At 41.7% G+C, this 22,894-nt stretch overlaps 1 protein-coding gene across 4 annotated transcripts; it reads right to left on the reverse strand.

The window, feature by feature from the left end:
* Nucleotides 1-152: 152 nt before the first annotated feature.
* Nucleotides 153-21,286, reverse strand: zbtb7b (zinc finger and BTB domain containing 7B). 4 transcript variants are annotated; one of them, XM_035530461.1, is made up of 4 exons: nucleotides 7,734-7,923; nucleotides 4,320-5,314; nucleotides 3,699-4,227; nucleotides 153-579 (listed from the first exon to the last, which is right to left on the reverse strand). In XM_035530461.1, the coding sequence occupies exons 1-3, from the start codon at nucleotides 7,794-7,796 to the stop codon at nucleotides 3,708-3,710; spliced, it is 1,578 nt and encodes a 525-aa protein (XP_035386354.1). In that variant the 5' UTR covers nucleotides 7,797-7,923; the 3' UTR covers nucleotides 153-579; nucleotides 3,699-3,707. The 4 variants fall into 4 exon arrangements, with proteins under 4 accessions (XP_035386354.1, XP_035386355.1, XP_035386356.1 ...); XM_035530462.1 differs by lacking the exons at nucleotides 153-579; nucleotides 7,734-7,923 and adding exons at nucleotides 18,346-18,442; nucleotides 21,035-21,286 and having other exon boundaries at nucleotides 632-4,227; XM_035530463.1 differs by lacking the exons at nucleotides 153-579; nucleotides 7,734-7,923 and adding an exon at nucleotides 21,035-21,286 and having other exon boundaries at nucleotides 632-4,227.
* Between the last annotated feature and the right edge of the window lie 1,608 nt (nucleotides 21,287-22,894).

Here is a 22,894-nt window from a genome sequence, read left to right on the forward strand (position 1 = left end):
TTATACAAGTGACCAATTGTTGCACCAGTTATTTGTTTTACTCTGGCATTGGTTAAAAATGTTATTTTTAATATTTTTATTTGGAATGCCAACAGAAAACATATGCAATAAAATTTTGTAATAGTTCTTCGATTAACGGGTAACAAGAAAACATTCTAAGAAAGAGGGGTTAGGGTTATTAAAGGCACTGAAAAGGTTTTACATCTTTTTAGCCAAGTCAGTTATGAAAAACGGATTATGATTAGACTATAATTAGACTAAGGATAGATCAGCCTAATATCTGGTATCTTCTTACAGTATTAACATTAAGGCTCTTTAAGAAATCATGCACAAAAACATCAACATGAGTGTATAGAAACACCAACACAATAAGTCGTATGACTTTGATTCAGTACACTTCCAAAAAAACCATTTAAACCCTTTAAAATTCATGTAGATGTAAAGTTTTAACTAGGTCAACACAGTTCTCAAAGCTGTTGCATTCGATTAGCTCTGATTGCATTTGGAAAGGTTCCTGCAGTAGAGCAACACGGCGCGTTTCCTTCAGCTCTGTGGAAGGGTTCAGGTCTCAAGGACTCGCTGTAAAGAAAATGCATGCAAGATTTTCACTAAGAGTCTTTTTTATTTACTTTTATCTTTACAACAGAAGAAATGAACACCAGGCAAAAATGATCATTTACTAATGAGTGAAAAAGATTCCTGTTAACACAGGAAACATCCCTGATTTGGGCTCTTACATGCTTTCCCCTTCACCCCAGCCAAAGCAAACACTTACGCTGTTCCTTTCATTGCTGGCAGTCTTGCACACACATACACACAGGCACACACACACGTGTATATAATATTAACACCCCTTTCCCCATCTCGTGGATAAAATGCACAAACCATAATCTTTAATGTTCACTGCTTCATTATAAACCTGTTGTTTAATTTGTACTTTAAATATTAGATCAATTTCACCTTCACTCAAACCAAAAGCGTACCAAAGCATATTTGTAAAGTAATATTCATCAAAAAAAGAAAAGTGAACTCAGAGAATATAAGAGGTACATTTGTAAGGGGTGTTAATATTTTGGACACAGATACATAATGATCTCACAATATATTTACATAATCAATTGCATAATCATTTTTAGTGCATTGCTCATTATTTCCTGAGAAGAGTTGTATAACAACAACAACAACAACAACAACAAAAACAAAACAAGGCAGCTTGACCCTTTTTTATTAAGCAATGATTTAACTGATTTAAATCTGGTTAAAAACCTGAACTGTACATCTATGATGCATGTGTGCCGTCTGTGCCGTATAGATTAAACCCTTTGTTTTCAGGGGAATTCACAATTAAATGAGAAGAGTTGACTAGACATTAATAAATAATGGAATGTGTAATGAAAGAAAAATATTCATTAGTAAGTTCTAACTTTTGAACAAATAAACCTGATCTGCAATGGTCTACTGTGGTCTAACCCTAACTCTGACTCTGCAGCACTGTGGGTTGGCTTGTTTGAATTCACTTTAATTGTATTTCTAAGTCAAAGCAGGTTTTAGTTTTATTTAATAGATTTGAACTAGTAAAACAAACTTTCTAGGTTTTGTTTAGAAAAAAAAAGTGATTTTTTTAATTTAGGTGTGACTAAAGCAACTAAATGACAAACCTAAACTTCTAAAATATCTGAATCTGAAACAGCGTAAACTACATTACTGCCAGAATAAGAAACTAACTTATTGTCATGGATACTGCACCATAGTTTTTATATAACAATTTCCTCCATGAAAGACAAGACCTTAGTCCCTCATCCCTGAGAATGTGAGGAAGAGCACAAGCAAGGGAGAAACATTTCTCCACTATTCCTCACATCTCCACCATTCCTCACATCTCCACTATTCCTCACATCTCCACTATTCCTCATTTCTTCTGTACTGCAACTAGGAGGTGCTGTCCAATTGAGTATTTAAGGGAGCACAACACAGCATATAGAGGAAGTGTAGTCAGAATAAACCAAATAGCATATGATAATTCATTCACCATCTAAGTATCTCATGCTAAACCTTTACTGGTCTTTTTTTTCAGACGTCATGTGATATCTAGAGCACCAAAGCCTCTAAAATCTAGAGTGCAATGTCTAGAGCACCAAAGCCTCAGAGTGTAGAGTAACCCTAACCCTACATTATGACGTCTAAAGTACCAATGCTTCTAGAATCTATAACAAAATCTCTAAAATCTAGAGTACAATGTCTATAATATCAAAGCCTCTTGAATATAGAATATGAAGTCTAGAGTACAAAAGCATCCTGCCAAAGAAAAGGTCCAAGTATATTGTGCATTGTGAATGTACCAAAAAAGAAGGCAAACTGGAGTGTATGCATTCAGCATACAGCGACAAAGCTGTGAAGAGAGGCTGCTTTCTCCCCTAGACACGCTACCTGAGGCCAGTGCCTAGAAGAGGAGGGGGTTGTGAGGGTTCGTCCTGGGCTGCTCGTACCTAAATCAAAACAGCTGCAGCTGGTCACCACATTGAATAACAGGCTCCAGGCTAGAGGATGACTATGGGTGAAGGGGGGAAATAACCCAACAGTTTCACTGGGAAAGTCCCAATAAATATTAATCAAATAAATAAATAAATACACAGAGTGCTTCGTCCCATCCTGTTCCATCTTCCCCTTATTCTCCTGATATCAGCTCCGACTCTGGAGCACAGTAGAAGACCACAAGCATTAGAAGTACTTAGACATAAACCACAACTCCCACACAAAAATGTAAGAAGTAAACAAAAGCAACAAAAACCAAACCCCCTTTTCCTGTCTTGCATTAGTTTTCTGTAAAATGTTTTCAAGTAAGCAATTAGGGCTTGCAGTATTTATTTTGAAGGGCAGGTCCTTCTGTGAAAGATGTGATGAATGATTTGGTTTGATGATTTATTCATTTGGAGAACACAGTGGAAAAAACTCCCTTTAAAAGACTTATCTGTCTCATCTGCACAATAAATCTTTGGTATACAAATTTATATATTTAAGTACTTGCTATTTTATGCTTTTAAGTTTGTTTTGACTTAAATAATAAGCAGCTTCAAAAAGACAGATTTCTTTCAGAGCACTGAGTACAAATATATGTTCTTGGAAAAGTTTAGAACTGAAGATATCATGCTGAGAAAAAGTTGATTTTTTTTTCCACCACTAGATGACAGCATTCTACCATAAAGTCTCCATCTCATCTCCATGCTTTCATACTCTACCTCATCTCACATTTTAATTTTGCATAGCATCAGCAACAACCTTCACCCCTGCTTTGCAGAATATATTACCAAAATAAATCTATTTTACATATATTTTTTCCCATTAAGCAATAAGATTACGTTTTAACACAAACTGGCAACTTAAAATATAATAAAATCAAAACATAAAAGAACATGACAGAAAAAATTCTAATGACATTAGAAAGGAGGACAGTCAGGAAACCCGTTTTTCCTTTTTTTTGTTAAGTTTCTCTTCAGTCTGTGCTGTAAGCGCTCCTAGTCTCCTCTGTGCCATGAGGAAGACAGTGGTCATGATGAAAATTAGGGAAAGCACAAAAGGTGCTACATTCCCAGATACAACCTCCACGATGCCTTTGTGTTTGATCTGCACACACACACACACACACACACACACACACACACACACACTGCGTGGGCACACATGCACGCGCATATACCCACCAACAAGAACTATGATTCCTCCTCTTCTCCGTTTTCCTCATCTTCCTCTTCCTCTTCCCACTGTGGCTGTGTGAACAGAGTGTGGCCAGCACCCCTGCGGCTCTGTGCAGCTCTCCAAAGGAGGCTGGGGTAGTTCATGCCCCCTGGGCCCAGCAGGGAGGCTCCGTGTGTGGCCCCTCCAGAGCCCACTGGGCCCTGCTGAAACGGGAACTGGGAAGCTGAGGATGATGAAGGTGCTGAAGGCTGGTGCAGGCAGAGCGGAGGATCAGCCGGAGGGGAGACATGTGCCTCAGGCCCCCGCCGTGGTCTGCGTGGCTCCAGGCAGCTGTGGCCCTTACGGTGGCGCTGCAGGTGATCCTCACGTGCGAAGGCCTTGTGGCAGAGGGGACACTCATAGGGACGGTCGCCACTGTGCAGGGACAGGTGGTTCTTCAAGTCGTAGGAATGCAGGAAGCGGGCGGGGCAGCTGGTGCAGGGGTATGGGCGCTCGCCCGTGTGTTTACGCATGTGGATCTTTAATTTGTCATTCCTGCACAGGGAGTGAAAAGACAGTCATGGAACAGCTTGTATAGGAAACAAAAACCACACCATCACGTCAAAAAGCTGAAGTCTTGTACGTACCGTGTGAAGCGCACACCGCACGCAGTGCACTGGAAGGGCTTCTCTCCTGTATGTGTCCTCATGTGGCGGGGAAGCTTTCCTGCACCATGGATAATTTTCTGACAGACAGGACACTGCTGAGGTGTCTGAGACTTCCTCTTTCTAACACCACCCTCTACAGCTCTACCTACTGCCATTTCAGCCTGTGGAGGGGTGTGGTGAGATGCAACTGGCCCCTGCCCTCTGGACTCCTCATCCTCTGAAGGAAGGTCTTCAGGTGGTTGTGGTACTGGTGTTCTCATCACCAGAGGCCAGTGTGCACTGCCGTTCAGCACTGCCCCCTGGTGGCTGCTTCTCACAGCTCCATTCTGCCCTGCAGCTGGTAGGGGCTGTTCCTCACGCTCAGGTGTAGGGTTAGGGTCAGGTGTAGGTGGCAGGTCGTACTCAGGTGTGTGCTGTTTGATGTCAGACCGCGTGTCCCCCCAGGCCGGCCGCATGGGCGAGGCTGTCTTTGCTACATTGCGACGGTCCTGTTTCCTGCGTGACGTGGCCCGCCGGGCATCCTCAGCCGGGCTTGGCGTTTCCTCAGCTGCCTCGCCCAGAATGTGGCGGCAGGCATCAGCTACACACTGGATGCCAAGCAGCTGGGCGCCCTCCAGCACCTCCCGCATGCCAGAGCTGCGGATGGTCAGTGTGGCCGTGTAGGCGAACTCCAGCAGAGCGTCTAGTGCGTCTGGGGACACACAGTCCAGCTGGCACACGCTGCAGCTCCCACCCACACCCTCTCCGCCCTCTCCACCCTCCACGCCTTCCTCTGCCCCAAAAAGCCGCCGGAAGTACAGGCTAACGGCTGCCATGACGGAGCGATGGGTGGGGTAACGGGCTCCCCGGGAGGTAAGCGTGAGGTCACATAGAAGGCCCGAGCGACGCTGGGCATTGAGACGAGACAGGAGCTCACTGCTGTGCTCCGGGAAGGGGATACCAATTAGACCGTCCTCTCCTGGAGACATTGCCACCTGCATGCAGAGGGAACGCACTTAAAGCTAGGTCTGAGTTAGCTTTAACGTTAGCCTTTAACGCTAGGTCCGAGTTAGCATTAACACTATCCTTTAACGCTAGGTCTGAGTTAGCATTAACATTAGCTAAAGCGTAAACTCAGACAAAAAGGTATGAGTCTGAGTTTCACTTTTACTCTTTTCAAAAACTCATTAAACAATTTTAAAATCTTTAAAATTAAGTAAAATGGTGTAGCGATAACTAGTTTCAGAGAAACGTCTTCCCAGCAAGCCCCTCCCACTCACCAAATTCTTATGTAATTCCCCACTACCCCTGGTGTGTTTACTCAGGTACCATCAGGCAGAGAAAGACCTGGATAGTTCCTTTGTGAATACTAGCTTCTGAAGTAGTGCTCCGGTAGTTCACCTGGTAGAGCAGGTAGAGCAAGTTATACTGATAAATATATTAAATCATTCTGGGTAAGAGTAGCTGCCAAATGCTGTAAATTTGAACGTGAGTAACCCTCGGGCTGTCACATCCTTTATGTGAAACGCTGTCAGTTAGGTGCATTCTATCTAACCGCTACTACTATGACAAAATGGACAAACACACCCCTTCTCCCCCACGATCACTCATTCATTCCTGGTCTAGTAAAACCACTCTTAGCACTTTTATTATGACACTGTTCACACTTACTTTATTAAAATGTTTGCCTTCACCCTGTCTTTCCATCTAATTTCAGAATGCCTTGCTCAAGTGGTTACTAAAATTTGTCTGCAAGTGCAGGTTACCCATCTTAATCCACTATTGCACTACCCATCTTAATCCATTCTGCAGCAGCCCTTTAGTTGCCAACCCAACAATAAAAGAATAATCACTGAACTTGGTTGTGTTTGCTTTCCAATATATAAATACTAGTTATGTAGCAACACTGTGCTAAAACCTCTATATAATGATTAGAAAATACTTTTGACATTTATTTCAATCTGGCACATAAATATGACAGCCATGTGATGTTCATGTAAATAATGAATCATCAGCCAATGGAACTGTATCTAGGAAGACAGATCGGACCAGCACGGGGACCTCAGGTGTAAGTCCAGACCCATGAAGTCTTCAGGTTTCCACTGACCCTCTTAACCATCTAACCCTAACGCTAACCCTCTCCTAACCCTGACCCTAATGCTCATTTCCCAACTAGCTGATTTACTAAATTGCAAAAATTTGGATCTGACTCTCCATAAATATATAAAAACATTGTAAAAATGTATAAAACCATTATAAATATATAAAAATACAGAAATATAGAAAAACACTGGGCATTGAGATGAGATTACATATTACATATTACATAATTACATATAAAGAAACTATGCATGCTTATATGTCGGGGGGGGGGGGGGGGGGGGAGGGGGTAATGCAACACAGACACAAGGCAAGTTATGCAGTAGAGAAGAACATTTATATGTTTCCACTCCAGAATCATACTGCGCATGTTCTAAGAGGTTTTAGATCAGAGCTCTCTTCTAACCCAGACTAAACAGGGCATGTGTTACCACAACAGCTCAACACACTACATTTTCTAAATTGACAAGGTTAAGATCATCATTGGTTTAGACTTGTTACAATACATTAGTCAACACAAATTCAGTCAGAATAATTGCTGTTTAGGGCAAGAACCATACACAGACTCAGGCTAGTTACATCCAGCAGTTATGGCACAAAACAAATGCAGCGTATAGAGATGTATGTAGCATGTATGCATGAGCTGTTATATCACCACTTGTTTTGATATAATGTGTGTTTCCTCATCCAACCCGCCCCCCTCCCCTTTCAGTTCTGCAGAAGTGCACACACCTGAGCCTGGAACTTTCCACCAACAACCATCCACTGCACTACTTCCCTTTAGCAACCGGCAGCCCCTCTCCAGCCCATAATACTGCCCCACAGAGCAACAGGGACCTACTCAACAACCCAACATCAACACACCTGAATAACCTGCTCCAAAACGCGCACTCGCTCCCTCTCTTTCACGAACACACACACACACCCTCTCACACTCCCTGCTTCTATATCTCCTTCTAGGAGTGAGGTTTCTTTGGAACAGGTGTGGCACTTCTGGTGGTTCTGGTAATATTACACAAAAGAGTGCGGTTCAGAACAGAAGAGTTCATTCTCTATTTCTCAGTGTCACATGAGACTGTATCACACACATGGTCCAAACACATGCTGAAAACACACCTTAGCGTGAGCGCTCACTCCCAGCCTCTTTCTCTGTCCTATTCACATTCATACACGTTAGGCTAAGCCTCTCATGCTCTATCACACATGCCCATCACCACGGAGGCGTTTCATACTGAACACTGACCAAACATGCCACAAAGTCCGAGTCAAACCAAAGCAGCCCACAGAGGGGAGAGCTGGGCGGGCGGAGCATACCATTCTGCCAGTCATGGAGAACCGTGGTGCTGTGAGCTGAAGACCTGATGGAGGGTGCGTCATGGCATTTGTCTTCTCTGCTACTCTTCAGCTTCCTCTCTCTCTTCCCCACCAGTGGAGGTTTTCTCACGCTTTTCTCTCACTCCACTCTGGGTTCACCTGCCTTCACTCTCCTACTGCTGCATCGCTTTGAACATTTGGGGTTATTCACCCTCTAACAGGGATCACTGACTTGCTTTCTTTCTTTCGTTGTTTCTTCTTCCTGTCTTCTGAAAAAAGGTGTTTGACGAAGACTAGCGGAGATGGAGAGATACCCCTCCCCCCTCGCCTACAGTCCCTCGCTCCAAATACATCAGCTCGTTTCGAAACGATCACAAGTTTCCGAAAAACAAAATCCCTCGACCTCTGCGTTGACTGACACTGACACTGACTGACACACACACACACACACACACACACACACACACACACACACACACACACACACACCACCCTATAGCAGGAAATACCGTTACACGGCAAAGGAAAGATGTGCACCAAGGTGCCGGAGTGGATCAACTACAAAGTACATTCGGCAAACCAAACTAAATCTAATTTTTCATTTTCCGCCACAACCAAGACAAATGGACGTTGTGTTGGTGCTAGAGGTGCATGACGTCAGCACTAACGCTTTACCTTTGACCCTTTAAATTGAACATGGCAACTTGCCAGCAATGTCAGGGTGAATCCTGTGCAACGCAGTGAGCACAGCCGCTGTGAGCTGCAGAGGTTAGGGATTAGGGTTTATGGATTAGATTTTAGGGATGAGGATTTTAAGGATTACATTTTAGGCATTTGGCTCAGAGGTTCAGCAATGGGTTAGGGTTCAGGGATCAAGGGCTAGTGCTCAGGGGTCTAGGGTTATGGCTTCGGTTGGGGGCTGCAGATTGGATTCACAACTAGAGGAAGACTGATGTTCTCCTTTACTCAAAGCATCAATATGCATGCACCTGTCACAACACTGAGCACCATTCATTCACAATGACGCTCTGTATGTACATTGGTTTAAAAATGTATTTTTAGGTTATGACATTTACCAACACAAGTATTAACTGTACACACATTAATTGCAGGTTAAAATAAAAATGCTTTGTTCAGGTTTCCTGTGGAATTAATGTAAACAAATAAATAAGAAAAAAAAAAGTGAAAAGTAAACAAACAAAAAAGAATAGCAACTAAAAATTGTTTCAAACTAAAGATAGGACCAAGACAGGATTAATCGGCTGTAGGGATGGGTGGGTGGGTAGGGGGGTGTTAGTATTAACTATGTACTATTAGGGTTTAGTGTTAAAGTTAATTTATATCTTATAATCGCCAGTGTTAGGCCCAGTTAAAATTTTTACATTTATCCTTATCCTATTAATTTGCTTAAATTATTCAGAATTCAAATACATAAATGGGGATATGTGGTTGGTGTGTAAATATATTACTTTTTGCTACTTTCCTAATTAGGAATTCCTAAAGATATTCAGTGTTAGTTCTGGAACCAAACTCAAAAGGGTATAAGTGGAACACAGAAAAGAGAGACATTTTTAATATATGTGCTGGGAGGACGTGATTGTAGCGTAGACAATGGAAGAAAAAGAAACTAAAAGACGGGTCACAGCAGAAACAAACAGAAACTAATACACTCCAAACTATATGCAAAATATACTACAAAATATAATGTAAACCTGATGTAATATTTCTGACATTTATTCTTGATTTTTTGACATTGAGCTGCAAAGTGATACAAATTCCCTTTTGGGTTATGAAATAGTAAAAAAAAAAAAAAGTTAAAAAAAAGTTAAAAAGTTTGCTTGGAATCATGCTAACGTCATACACATCGGGTCTGAGTGAAAAACTCATCCACACTGTTTAGTGATTACACCACACACACTTTATTACCCACTTCATTAGAATCATCTACGTTGCACCTACATTCAGTGGTCAGTGTATGAATTACAGTCATCTTTAGTACGTGTTTCTGTTAGATACTATCTACCCCATTCATCACTGGTCAGTTTCTGATCACAGGACCTCTGCTGAGTAGATATTATTGGAGTGATGGGTCATTCTGAACACAGGAGTAACAGGTTATACTGGCATATTCAAACACAGCAATAACACTGATATAGTATTGCGTATTGCACTGGTATAAGTAATATGAGGCACATCAGCATTAGTACTGGACTGAGAGTGGTGCCTCAAACAGCTCTGTTGTCAAACTGACTGATGAAGAGTTGGATGAGGAACTTTAAGAGTCCTGAAAACCCAGAATAATCAGGATTAGGGTTCAATATCAGTGAACTATATGCTGAATACTGACTTTAAATGTTTTAGTCCATATACATACTGTCATTATTATCATAACCCTGAATGTGTTATGTTACCCTCTGTCATAGCCTCTGTTTTGAGTGACCTGGTTTTGACTAAAGAGCAGGTGTGAGCTGGATGTTCATCTATACAAAAAATGCTATAGAAGTACTGTTTACATTTCAATGCTAAATGCAGCTGTAAATACTGTTCATATTTACGTTGTAAATGAACAAATGCAAATTAAAGGCAATTTGCGACCGATGCGTTCTCCATATAGGTGGCACATCAGATAATAAATAAATAGAAAGAACATGGTCATACATACATACATACACACACACACACACACACACACACACACATTATATATATAGATATATATAATGTGTGTGTGTGTGTGTGTGAGAGAGAGAGACCACATAACATATGACAGGGAATGATATCACACTGCTTTAATCCTCTCCAATCTCAAAACAAGCCAAACATCTAAGTGCACAGACCCTGACAACATCACTACTCTATTTGGCTCTACCCAGAACTGTCAGGTCTAAGAGACAGATGTGTTATGAGTGAGCTAGTCTCAGCTTAGGTTGTTGACAAAATGTCTAAGCCATAGTGAACCCTTTTCATATTATTTCAAATAATTACAGAAAATAATACACAATGAAAAAAATAATATTACTCAAAAATAATATTACTCAAAAATAATATTACTGCATCAATTAATGCAAAAAGTTATAGGAATAATATTTTGGCAAAAATCAATACATAAGATTGATTAAATAATATTACAGTAACAATTAATAAATAAGATGAAATTAAGGTTAAGGTAACTTCATGGAAATTGAGGGTCATTACACATACACACAAAACAAAGAACTAGAAAATGTGTTTATATATACATATATATACATACATACATACATACATACATACATACATATACACACACACTATATAATACACACATATATACATACACACACACACACAAAATATATATATATATATATATATATATATATATATATATATATATATATATATATATATATATATATATATATATATATATATAGAGAGAGATGAATATCTGTAAACAGTACTGTCATGATCCCATGACCTCTACACAATTTTTTGTGGGTTTTTTTTTTTTTTCATTTTTCTGTTTGGTTAGTTTTGACAGTAAGATTTTTGACATCCCCCACTACAGTGGTCAGTGTATACATTTCCAGGGAAAGGTATATGATCTTTATCTTGATGGGAAATTTATAGAGTCCTCAATTTATACATTTCCTGAATTTACCATATATTTATACATTTCCTGAATTTACCATATAGATATATATCTATATATCTATCTATATATATATACATACATACACTACCCCTCAGGTTTGATGACACCTAGCTTTTCAAAAAAATGTGAAAATATTTTCTGTGTCTGCTTGCAACAACTTAACATAAAAAATAAACTTGGCTCATCTTTAATAAGAAAACAAGAACGCACAGTATCATACATGTAAATATTTGATATATGTGACAAGATAAACAATTAAAAGTATGCACTCATTAACCAGACCATCTTAGCAGTTATAACTTCTGCAGACAGTTTCTTTAAACAAACACTCAGTTTCCATCCACTCCACTGTGGTGCACATATTTTCACTCAATGCAATGAATCACAGTTGAAAGAAAAAACAATGTGATTATTTGTCAAAACCTTCTCTTAATACCATGAAAGACACTAATGAAAATGAATATGAGTGTTACAAAATGGAATCAAAACACTGGAAAATATCTCTTGTATATGCAAAAGAAATATATCTTTTTAAATAAAAAAAACCAAACAAAAAACAAAGCAGCTGGTAACCCCCAACTCTCCACTGGCAGGATATTTGTTTATCAATATAAAGCAAGTTTTTCTGGCAATCTTTAAAGTCTGGGATGTCCAAGTGTCACAGACGATGACAAATCCTTGTCAAGGGAAGATATAAACTTTAAACCCCAATTACTGTGACAACCTGACAGACAATACATTCTATTCCAAAATTACACAAAATCATATTAAACTATAATAAAACTTCTAAATCCTCCACGAGGACCCTAAGATTATGTTTTTATGTCAGTAACTAATATTGAACAATATCTCAGAAACATATGGATAGGGAGTGAGGTGAATGTTTTGACAAATACCAGCTGTAGTAATATTGCATGCAAGTGACTGCTGATGTGGTTGGCTTTACCTCAGCAATCATGCTCAAACATCATACCTCATTCCTCACTACATGGACTGATCATTTTTCATCTTCTGAAAAATGTACAAGCAACTCTCGAGAAACAAGAAGAAATAGATTTGGTATCTTTGTTGAGAATCTCCAAAGCTTTAGCGTTAAGGTCTTTCATTTCTAGGAACTAGACACTTTGACCCAATATATATATATTTTAGTATGTGAGATTTTTTTATGGCTCCTGAGCACTGGAGTCACAACTGCATTAATGCTACATGAAATGTGAATCTTGTGAAACACAAAACACCTACAATGAGGGTATTGCAGTTCTGCCCTAAAACTAAGCAATTTCTTCTGAATAGCAAGTACAGTAAAGATGGCTCAACGCTAACAAGAAGCACCCACACACTCACACCCTCTCTGTCTCCGTCTCAAACATTTGGAGTCTTTGTCTTTTCTCAATTTCTCTTAGTCACTCATCTCTAGTCCGTTATCCCCCGTTTATGGCCTGCCATGTTGTACTGTTTCAGCCTCGATCAGAAACCGCACGTCCCGGAGCTGGCGTACTCTCAGAAACAAGCAAGTTTGGATCTTACGAATGTCACCCATTTTGAACATGTTCATTCCAGCACGATCCTCTAACAAGGAAACTCAACACACTGGAAATGGGTATAAAGGGCAAAAATTCCACTGTCAATCCTCAACAGAATTGTGGGTAACATTTCGAAGTTGAAAATGTGAAAAGAGGATAACATGTAAAAATTAAAACCCAAAAATAAATAAATCAAAATTAACCAAGATGTGTGTTTAAGTTTTAAAAAACTCAGGGGACACAAAGAGCAAAAGCACAATTGAGAATAAAATGTTTCTGTTTGCCTCACAACGGATACTGTCCTCCCACTCCTCTCTGAACAGATCACATCGCCTCTCCCTGCCGACAATATGGTTTCCTAGTCCTTCACACTATGAGATCTATGACCGAAAGAAACCATCTACTTCTACCCACATTTAAGCTCTGAGGGTTGATATTTTAAAAACACAAAACACTCTAAACACCTGAAAGGAGCTACACTACACTACCATGTGATTAACACACACACACACACACACACACACCTTAATTCATTCTGTAGTTGTTTTTTTTGTCTCTTGCACACAAACTCTTTTCCTCTCTCACTGTATTTTGCATTTTTCTTTCTTCATCTCCGTTAGGACTTGTGCACTGCTTTGCTGCACACTTGTTTTTGGGTTTGTGTTCTAGATCTGCTGTGTCTTTGGTGCTGTTCCCACTGTCCTGAGCATCCAACATACATCACCAGCAACACAGAAATGGAGGAAAAATCTGAACACAATGACTTTGGAAAAAGATCTTTTAGAAAACTAATTCTGCCATAAATATCAAATATCATTTTGTGAGTTAACGAATCTCCAGTGAATTCTGACATGATCACGGTTCTTTCCTGGGGAAGGAGGGGCATGTAGCTGTTCTACAGTGTCATGGATTCACACTTGGTAGCCTACAGCATGAAACAAACATGGAATTATACACAACCTATAGAGCTGTATTTGAAATGCAGTTGGGAGTTTTTCAAGGATTTTACAGACCTCATCATCCTGGTAAAGATGACCTCTAACACAGTTACAGCTAGCACAGCAACAAGGTCATTTTCTTTATAACATTTACAACTTACAAATATACAGCATTTACCACCAAGTAAAGAGACAGCCAAAGACGTGACACACAAAGACATAAATTAAAGACAAAAAAACTAAAGCTAAAAAAATTATAGATGTGGCAGCCAAAAAAGTTCAAAGATTTCATTTAAAAAAACAAACAAAAACAAACAAACAAACAATTATCGCTGTGCTCACATGATGCATGACTGTCATTTTAAGCAGTCAATATCAATTATATCCACTGTAACTAATAACTGAGAAAATGCTAAATACTCTATGAAATGAAATGTTAGTGTGGAATCAAGAGAGTATTTACTTGTCTGCAGCAAGCATCCGGTGCATATCTCTCTTTCAGACACACACACATACACACACACACACACACACACACACACACACTTATACCCAAGTAGCCTTTACAAACCAATAATAAGACTAATCAAATAAGATTATAATTTGTCTCCCAGCTCCTCATCTGAGCTAAGGCCCGATGCCCTAAGCCTGATATCATGGTCAAATTTGTTTTAATGTCCACAGAAGTCTTTTCTAAATAGCAACAGTGAATGAGGTAAAATCAAACAATTGTAACCCACACACACACACACAGTTTCAGTTTCCCAAAAGTCCGCTGGTAAGCCAAGGAATGGAAATTTCAAGTCATGCTTCCCTGTTCATAGTGTGTGCTGTTCGTGCTCCTCACACTTCTGCTTTGGTGCTCATTCTGTACCGCAGAGCAGAGCACAAGGCCTTGTGAATGCATGTGTACACGCTCGCATGTGTATTACAATGAAAAGCTTTTGCCATGTGTGTGTGAGTGTGTGTGTTGCAGTGAGGAGCATGTTCCCGTGTGTGTGTGTGTGTTGCAGTGAGGAGCATGTTCCCGTGTGTGAGAGTGTGTGTGTGTGTGTGTGTGTGTGTTGCAGTGAGGAGCATGTTCCCGTGTGTGAGAGTGTGTGTGTGTGTGTTGCAGTGAGGAGCATGTTCCCGTGTGTGAGAGTGTGTGTGTGTGTGTGTGTGTGTTGCAGTGAGGAGCATGTTCCCGTGTGTGAGAGTGTGTGTGTGTGTGTGTGTGTGTGTGTGTGTGTGTGTGTTGCAGTGAGGAGCATGTTCCCGTGTGTGAGTGTGTGTGTGTGTTGCAGTGAGGAGCATGTTCCCATATGTTTGTGTGTGTGTGTGTGTGTGTGTTGCAGTGAGGAGCATGTTCCTGTGTGTGAGAGTATGTGTGCTGTACAGGTAAAATGTGCTTTAAAAGACCATTACAGTGATAGGCAGAATCAGTCAATAGCTGATGCATATTAGATCATCAACACATCCCAGCACCATTACCTGAGCCAGGTATCTCTCACCACTCCATTTTCCTCATGATGTCCAGAGGAAACATTTCAATTTCAGTTATTGGAAACTCAGCAATGCCAGAGTTCACACAGTCCAGGCTCTGAATCGCATATCCGACCTGCCACTATTTACATTCTGAAATGATACAGTTGGCTAGAACTAACACATACAGACAGAGATGCATCTGTGCACACTGTATGTATGTATGATTGAGGAGAGGAGGGGGGAGAGAGGAGAGGAAAGGAGGAGAGGTTCTCACTCTATACAGTGAGTGAAAGTAGGCCAAAGTTGCTCTGAGGGGTTTTACTGGCAGGAACTTTGGCCGCATTATTTAGCAGAAGTGCAGGTTGTCTTTTTTGTCATTTTTTACAACAGTATCAATCCTCGGCTGAGTTCTGGTCCAGTGGATTGTTTCCAGAACTACAGCGCCATGATTCTGAGTTCAGCTAGGACACTCTGCCATGTATTTCCCTACACACAGGGTTAAGTGAACAGTAGTGTGTGCCAATATGTGCATGTGCTTATGTGTATGCGGCAGAGTTTCTCATGGGATGTTCAGTGTCTCAGCCGAGATGAATCTACTGTATAAAGATTTCTTCAGTGTTGCTAACAGTCCAGTAAGACATAGATGGTCCTGAAAGAATCCAGGCATGTGTCATAATAAGAGCTGAGACAGTAACCCTGTAACCCAGCAGTACTGGACTTATAACCCTACAACAGCACCACTAGGACTAATGATGCAGAAGAATGAGGGGGATGAGAGAAATTCAAGTGAGAAAGACAAGGTGAAAAGGAGAGAGAGTTTAGAGGGGGAACGACAAATCAGGAAAAACACACTAAAACGACAGCAGAGATTTGAGGAACGATCCTGTAAGCCAAAAAGAGCAGGTGCGTCTTAATCTAAAAACAGATGAATTCTTCGAAAACACACAAGAAAGGGCAAAGGTGGGTGGGTGGGGGAGAGATTGCGTACTGGGTGGTAAAACATAGCGAGAGATATTTAGGGGAGAGAACAGACAGGAAAATCAAATCTTAAAAACACAATCTGAATGGCTGGTGGGGTAAAATGAAGGGAAGTTATGTATCAAAGACAGAAAGAACAGCGAGAGAGAATGAGAGAAAGAAAGCAAAGAAAAGGGGTGAGAAATGGGGGTAAAGAAGTCTGAACAGACAGATACGGGGTGAGTGGGAGAGACAGGAAACCGTGCACAGGTGTGTGTGTGTGTGTGTGTGTGTGTGTGGAGGGGGGTGTATGTATAGGACTTAACCTGACAATCATTTCATCCTAGTAAAAATTCTATATCTAGACTACACTTCTATTTGTAGATTACACTACTGAACTAAGTCTTTCAAATAGGAAAAACAGCAATGGTCCTGAGTCTATCAGTGTTTGCCTGGTGTTGAGCCCATCAGTATTTGCCTGGTGTTTTGGGGTATATATGAGATACTGTTCTGTGTGTTGTGAGATACAGCTCTAAGTGTTAAGATACTGCTGTTTCTGTTGTGAGGTACTGATGTTCAGGTTCTGAGATATGGCTCTGTACATGCTGGGCTTTATGTGATCCCTAACCCCTAACCCTAGGGGTTTGTGTGATCTGAGCTCTACATTGCCAGATTCTGCTGCACACACAAATACAGTCATCACACAAGGATAAAACAAGCTAGCAAGCCAAGTTTAATAAGGATGCATTTGTGGGTAAATATACATGGTACTTCCAATCACAGAGAGTGGTAAAGGGTCAAAGTTTAACATTTACAGTTCCTAATGGTGTGTAAGGTGTGTGTGTAATTTGGGTTTAAAAAACCTAATGCACATAATGTTTTTGATGACACATACAGATGCATGCATACACACTTCTAAAGACCACTGAATCACTTTGCATAGTGTGTTGCAATGTGTACAAGTGTGTGTGTGTGTGTGTGAGAGGTGTTAGCCTTTCATCTATAGCATTTGTATCTGGTCAACAATTTCATGTCTGCCCTCAAGCCTTTGTGGGAACTGAAGAAGAGATATGTTTCATTACAGCGTAGGGGTCCGGTGCATGTGCATCTGTGTGAGTGCGTGTGTGTCATTACATTAGCTAGCAGATTTGAGCTACTACCCTATAAGGGAGGGTCCTCACAGTTTTGTCTTGTGTGTTCGTGAGATGTTGCAAAACCAACTGATCCTCATCAATTTCCTGTTTCTCCACTCTTTCTCTGTTCTTTGTCTCTTTATCTCTCGCTGTCTCTGTACCTCTTGTAGACCTCTCAGAAGAAACAGACAATGGACTGACAGTCACAGACAGACAAGATGGAACAGAATGAGACGATAAAAAGGACAGCGATGACCTGTGAGAGAAGACAGGAATCTTTTTTGCCAAGAAAATGTTTTTCCAAGAAAAAGCCCTACTGTACGGGACTGTTCTCGTATGGAGAAAAAAAAAAAAAAGGAGTGTCTCTGAAGGACAAGCGCCCAGTCCAACAGAGATGCGCAGACACTAAGGCCTGTCTAAACTATACAAGCATCATCTCATCACATCAATGGAGGAACATGTGATCTTATTGCTGATCAGATACCAGCTCCAGACCCACAGCACAGGATATGTAGTGGACGTTTACGAGCAAATAATTTTATACTGTGACACAATATGTGCGCGTGTGTATGTGCGTGTGTGTGTCTGGTGGTCGGTTGTCAATATGACTGAAACTTAAATCAGAAAAAGGAAATGCCAATCCACTTCCCCTAGTGGGACAGACAGCATATGACGAATCTTGCATTTTCCCACTGCCCCCCCCTCCCCCACCCACCCACCCATCCTCCTGTGGTGCCTCTTCCCCCTCTGCAAGAGCATGAAACTGAAACTCCTAAAGTGTGATCAGGGGGAATTTTACATGGGTCCTTGTGCCCTAATTAAAACATTTACAGGAATGTGTTGGGGTGTGTGTGGGAGACGGTCTCTCTGTGGTTCAGGGTCTTTTCAGACATACTCCTCTAAAAAGGCAAATCAAATGTCTACAGTGAGAGAGAGAACCCACTATTGTGCTCTTACCTAAAGCCCATAAACTCTCAGCTGCACGCGCTGTTCTCGTCTCCTCTCTTCTCTCTGGCTGCTCTTTCTCTCTCTCAGGATGTTTTTTAAAGGGTTGCTGGGGGAAAGAGAGGTTGAGCTGTAAGCACTAAACACCACGGCAGAACAGCAGTGCACAGGGCTGGTAGGCAAGACCCTGTGGGCCATGTCCTGTGGCACTGATGTGTCTGGACTGTGCACACAGTTGTGGCAGCATCCTAGATTCCTCTGATGAATATGATTAATCAAGGCAAAAATAATCTTCCGTTTGATGTCGAATGTGTTTGATGGGCAAAGCTCTAAACATCAAATTTGGGGAGTGAGTGAAATTCAAACAGCAGAATGCAAATGAGGCCACTCAGGAACAACACTATCCAGGCCTTGACCTGAACATCTAGGATTCAGTGCTCCTCCGTTCCACAGTGAAACACAGCAAACACCTGCTGCAACCCAAACAATCGCAGAACTAAAACCTATTTTAAAAGAGTCCTAAAAATGCTTTCTCTGAGCTGAACAGGCGCCTGGAGCCTGGAGCAGGGTGGAGACGCATGCTCTCCGTATGCAGGGTGGAGACGCTTGCTCTCCGTATGCAGGCAGGATCAGGAATGGGGAGTTGGGTAGCAGAGTGGAAAGGGTTTTAAAAAGGAACAGAAAAGTGTTTTTGCCCCCAACCCCAAACGCGAGCTCCCAGCTACAGAGGAAAAGCCTCTCTGAGAGAAAACCATTTCATTTAAGGACCCTGTGGAACATTTCCACACTTTGTTATTAATCAAAATTAATTATGCAAGCAACCCAACCAATAAAACACATATAAAATACATAAACAAAATAAAACATTTTTTCTTTATACAATTTATTTAGCCCTAATAGAAGTGGTATATGGTCAATAAAAACTAAAAAAAAAAAAAAAAAGCACCTTGTGATTTATTAGATTAAATTTTACTTTTTTGTTTTACTTTGTTCAGGATCAATGAAAAACACTCCCCATCTTGAGGGCCAGCACATCAAGGCCTATGTGACTAGTCATTTCATTTAGAGACCATTGTACAGATAGAGGTTTCAGATAGTTAATGCACACTCAAATTTTATATTTTTATATTTTCTGATTTAATATAATAAAGCTGCGCTTCTTCCTTGTGATTAGATTCAGCAACCCATAAACAGATCTCAGACAGCAAAAGGCCTACAGCAAAACTCTGAATCCTCCTTCTTCTGTGTTCATATTAACCCTAACCTTCATGTGCAAGCTTAAGTTTCCCACCTAAAACAGCTGCTTCAGGAATGCCTAACCAAAGGTAAACTTATCAACCACTCACACATACATACAAACATATGAGTCTGGTGTCAAGAAAACGGTTTTAGAACTAAATAATAAACAGATGACACGCGGGGCATATTTTAAGCGCACGTGCTTTCAGTACGTCCGCGCTGCATAATTACCGGGGCCCGTTTGTGGTGTAACGGCTGAAGGATTTCATTCTTAAAAGGCCCATTTCGGTAAGATGACTGCAGATTTACCGGCTGCAAAGCGAGCACGGGAAGGAACCGTGAGAACCGCACGAGCTGTCTAAATTACACAGGTAATTAAGTTACCATGACAGTGACGGCAGGAGGAGAGACAGACACCGGAGGGGGGTGGGGCTGGCAGCAGGCTAATTATCAAAGAAAACCACCTCTGCTGTCTTTCACAAAAGCGTGTGACCTCTGGAGTTAGACCACATTTCCAGCCCTTTATATTGCATTACTCTGCATGTCGGCATATGTAGCACTACTGAGTTCACTGCGTTTCTGAGAACATCCAGACTGTAAGTCAGGGGCACGGGCTGTCAGCTTTTCTTGAGCCGGTTGAGCGGGTTTAGCCGGTGCACTCCTCTCGTAAGGGAGAGTCAGCAACAAACTTATACGGAGGAAGTAGCACCCTCAACCCGCCTCGTAACTGCCTATTAACTTTTTAAAAACTGTCAAAGGAATGGCTGGCGCTGATGTAACATCGCCCATCGAAAGATGCCCCTACCAACAACAGAGTGGTGTAATAACGCACAAGCAGGAAAGTTCAGTCACAACTGTAGGAGCTGGAACGCCGATGATCCTTCACGACCGTTGGAAACTTTTATTGAGAGGGGCAATAAAATTTATATTTATATTTATATTTATATGAACTTCACTGGTCTACACGAACAATCCAAATGAAATCACTCCACCAACACAACGGGAATGCAGGCTAATAGATATCCCACGTGAAGTCCTCTTGTGCGTGAGATCATGTAGGTTTGGAATGTCAGCCAGTTGCTATAATTAGCTGCAGACTGTTCGGAGGTCGACCGAACCGACTCACCTGTCCCGCCGGGTCGAAAACCCGATCAACGTAGGAAAAATGTTCTGCAGTACATGTAAAGCATAGAAATACAACCCTTTAAAACGACTGTTATTTTGTCAATATGACACGAATTATTTTTAAGGAATTAAAGGAGGAAATTATTACAAGCACGTCACACGGGAGTTACCGAATACCCGTGACGTGCTTAGTCCTCCAGTGACCCCAGTTAGAAGGAGCTGGTGATGAAAGCGGATGAGTGCTAAGAAAACTGCCACTTTGCGCCACTTCTGGAAAACCTGAAAAGTAATGACGTTTGCCTTTTTCAATTGAAACGGTAGAAGATAAGCGCTTTACCTGAGTCTATGTCACCTGAGTTGTTTCTCCGCGTCCCACCTGACCGGTGCTCGCTTCCTGAATTCACTCTGCGGCTGTACCACCCCTCGCGCCCCCCCTCGCGTGGGGAACACCTTTCCTCAACCCGGCTCGCGGTCTCCAGCTCCTCTCCTGAGGTATTCCCAGTCGCTCTGTGTCCACTCGATTTGACTGCCAGCCTTTACCAGACCTGGTTCGCTCGACCCCTGACGGACCGCCGGTCTGCGTGTTTCTCTGCCCCCCCTCCTCCGGCGTCGCTGGCCCGCTCCCGACTCCCAGCTCCTCCTTACGACAACCAGGAAGCGGCTTATCCTCCTTACAGCGCGCGGCGGCGGATTGGTTCGGGCGGGCTGCGGAGGGTTGCTGGGGTGGGGATGCCAGTAGGGAGGGGGGAGGGGGGTTCGGCCAGCGCGCGATAGGCTCGTGTAGGTGTCTGTCGCTGCGGGAAGGGAGGGTGTGCATGTGCATGCCCGTGGAGGGCCATTGCGTTGCCGATATGAAGGACATCTAAAGGTGTCCGTGCAGCTGGCGTAGCTGTCAAAATGAGCGCGCATGCGGCGTCTGTTAGCAGAATACAGAACTGGCCGACAATCGGCAGCTGTGAAAATGTGTCTGAAAAAGTTTCATTTTTGATTGCGGCGAAGTTACTGAAGGGCCGGTAAATCGACCACTGCAAAAACTGAACCCACAGCTGAGCGTGAGCGTAAAAGACGCAAATAGAGCTTTGCTAAACCTGACGGTTTTCTCCTGCTGAATGAACTGATATCGCGCACTAACTGCTCACACACCCCATGTTTAATTCATTACAGCTGACCGAACTCTGAATGACTGTCTTTATCAAACAGCCATTCTCAGACCCCCGACTTGTAAGTCTAACTGAAAAATTGAGGTATATGGTAAGAGTATTGTACTACAATGACTATCCTGATCTGAATCCCATAATGTATGTTTGGTGGACTACAATGTCTATCTCGGGGCCTTTATGATAAATATGTCAAAAGCAGCACATATACACACGCTCACTCAAAAAGGTGTCATGAATAGGTTTGATGGTAAAGGGATGTCTATACTGTAAAATGATTCATGCTTAAAAACAAGATGAGACACTGCAGAAAAAAAACTAGTGAACAGAGAATGCAAAGTGAGAGAAAGAAAGAGGAAGAGACAGAGAAAGGAGACACACGCACATTTCCTGTTTGAAGTGGTTTAGCTTTTAGAGACTGGAGGGGATCACCTCACTGTCACAATCTAAATTATGTGTTTGTGTGTGTGCACAGCCTTATACGTCACTCAGCAGACAAGTGCAGGGGAGAGAGAGAGAGAGTGTGTGTGTGTGTGTGTGTGTGTGTGTGTGTGTGTGTGTGTGTGTGTGATTAAAGCATCCTGTGTGTGTGGGCTTGTGTGATTAAAGCATCCTGTGTTGTCTCTCCTCCACTACCTACCCACCCCTTGCCAATCTCAGCTTCTGTTTGCTACTGTTAGAGCTACTGTGTAAGAGAAGAGCATCTCTCTTTCCCTTTCTCTCGCTTTCCTGCTCTCACACCTTTTTTTTCTCCCTCGTTATCTCACAGTCACTTTTCTCACTCTTTATCTCTCATGCTTTATCACTCTCTCATGCTTTGTCTCTCACTCAGATCTCTCTCTCCCTTTCTCAGACTTTTTCCCCCCATCCTCCTATGAGGTGTTACTATCAGTGTAAGTACTGAAATTTCATTTCATTTCATTGATGTGCTATCTTGAGCTCATATTTAAATCTAGAATTAATTTGATATTTGACACCATCATGTGGCTAGAACTGGTAATGCAAATTCAGTTATGTTACACATGCATTAATAGACTAGA

Source organism: Electrophorus electricus, chromosome 10 (assembly GCF_013358815.1).
Source record: "Electrophorus electricus isolate fEleEle1 chromosome 10, fEleEle1.pri, whole genome shotgun sequence".
Classification (NCBI taxonomy): Eukaryota; Metazoa; Chordata; class Actinopteri; order Gymnotiformes; family Gymnotidae; genus Electrophorus; species Electrophorus electricus.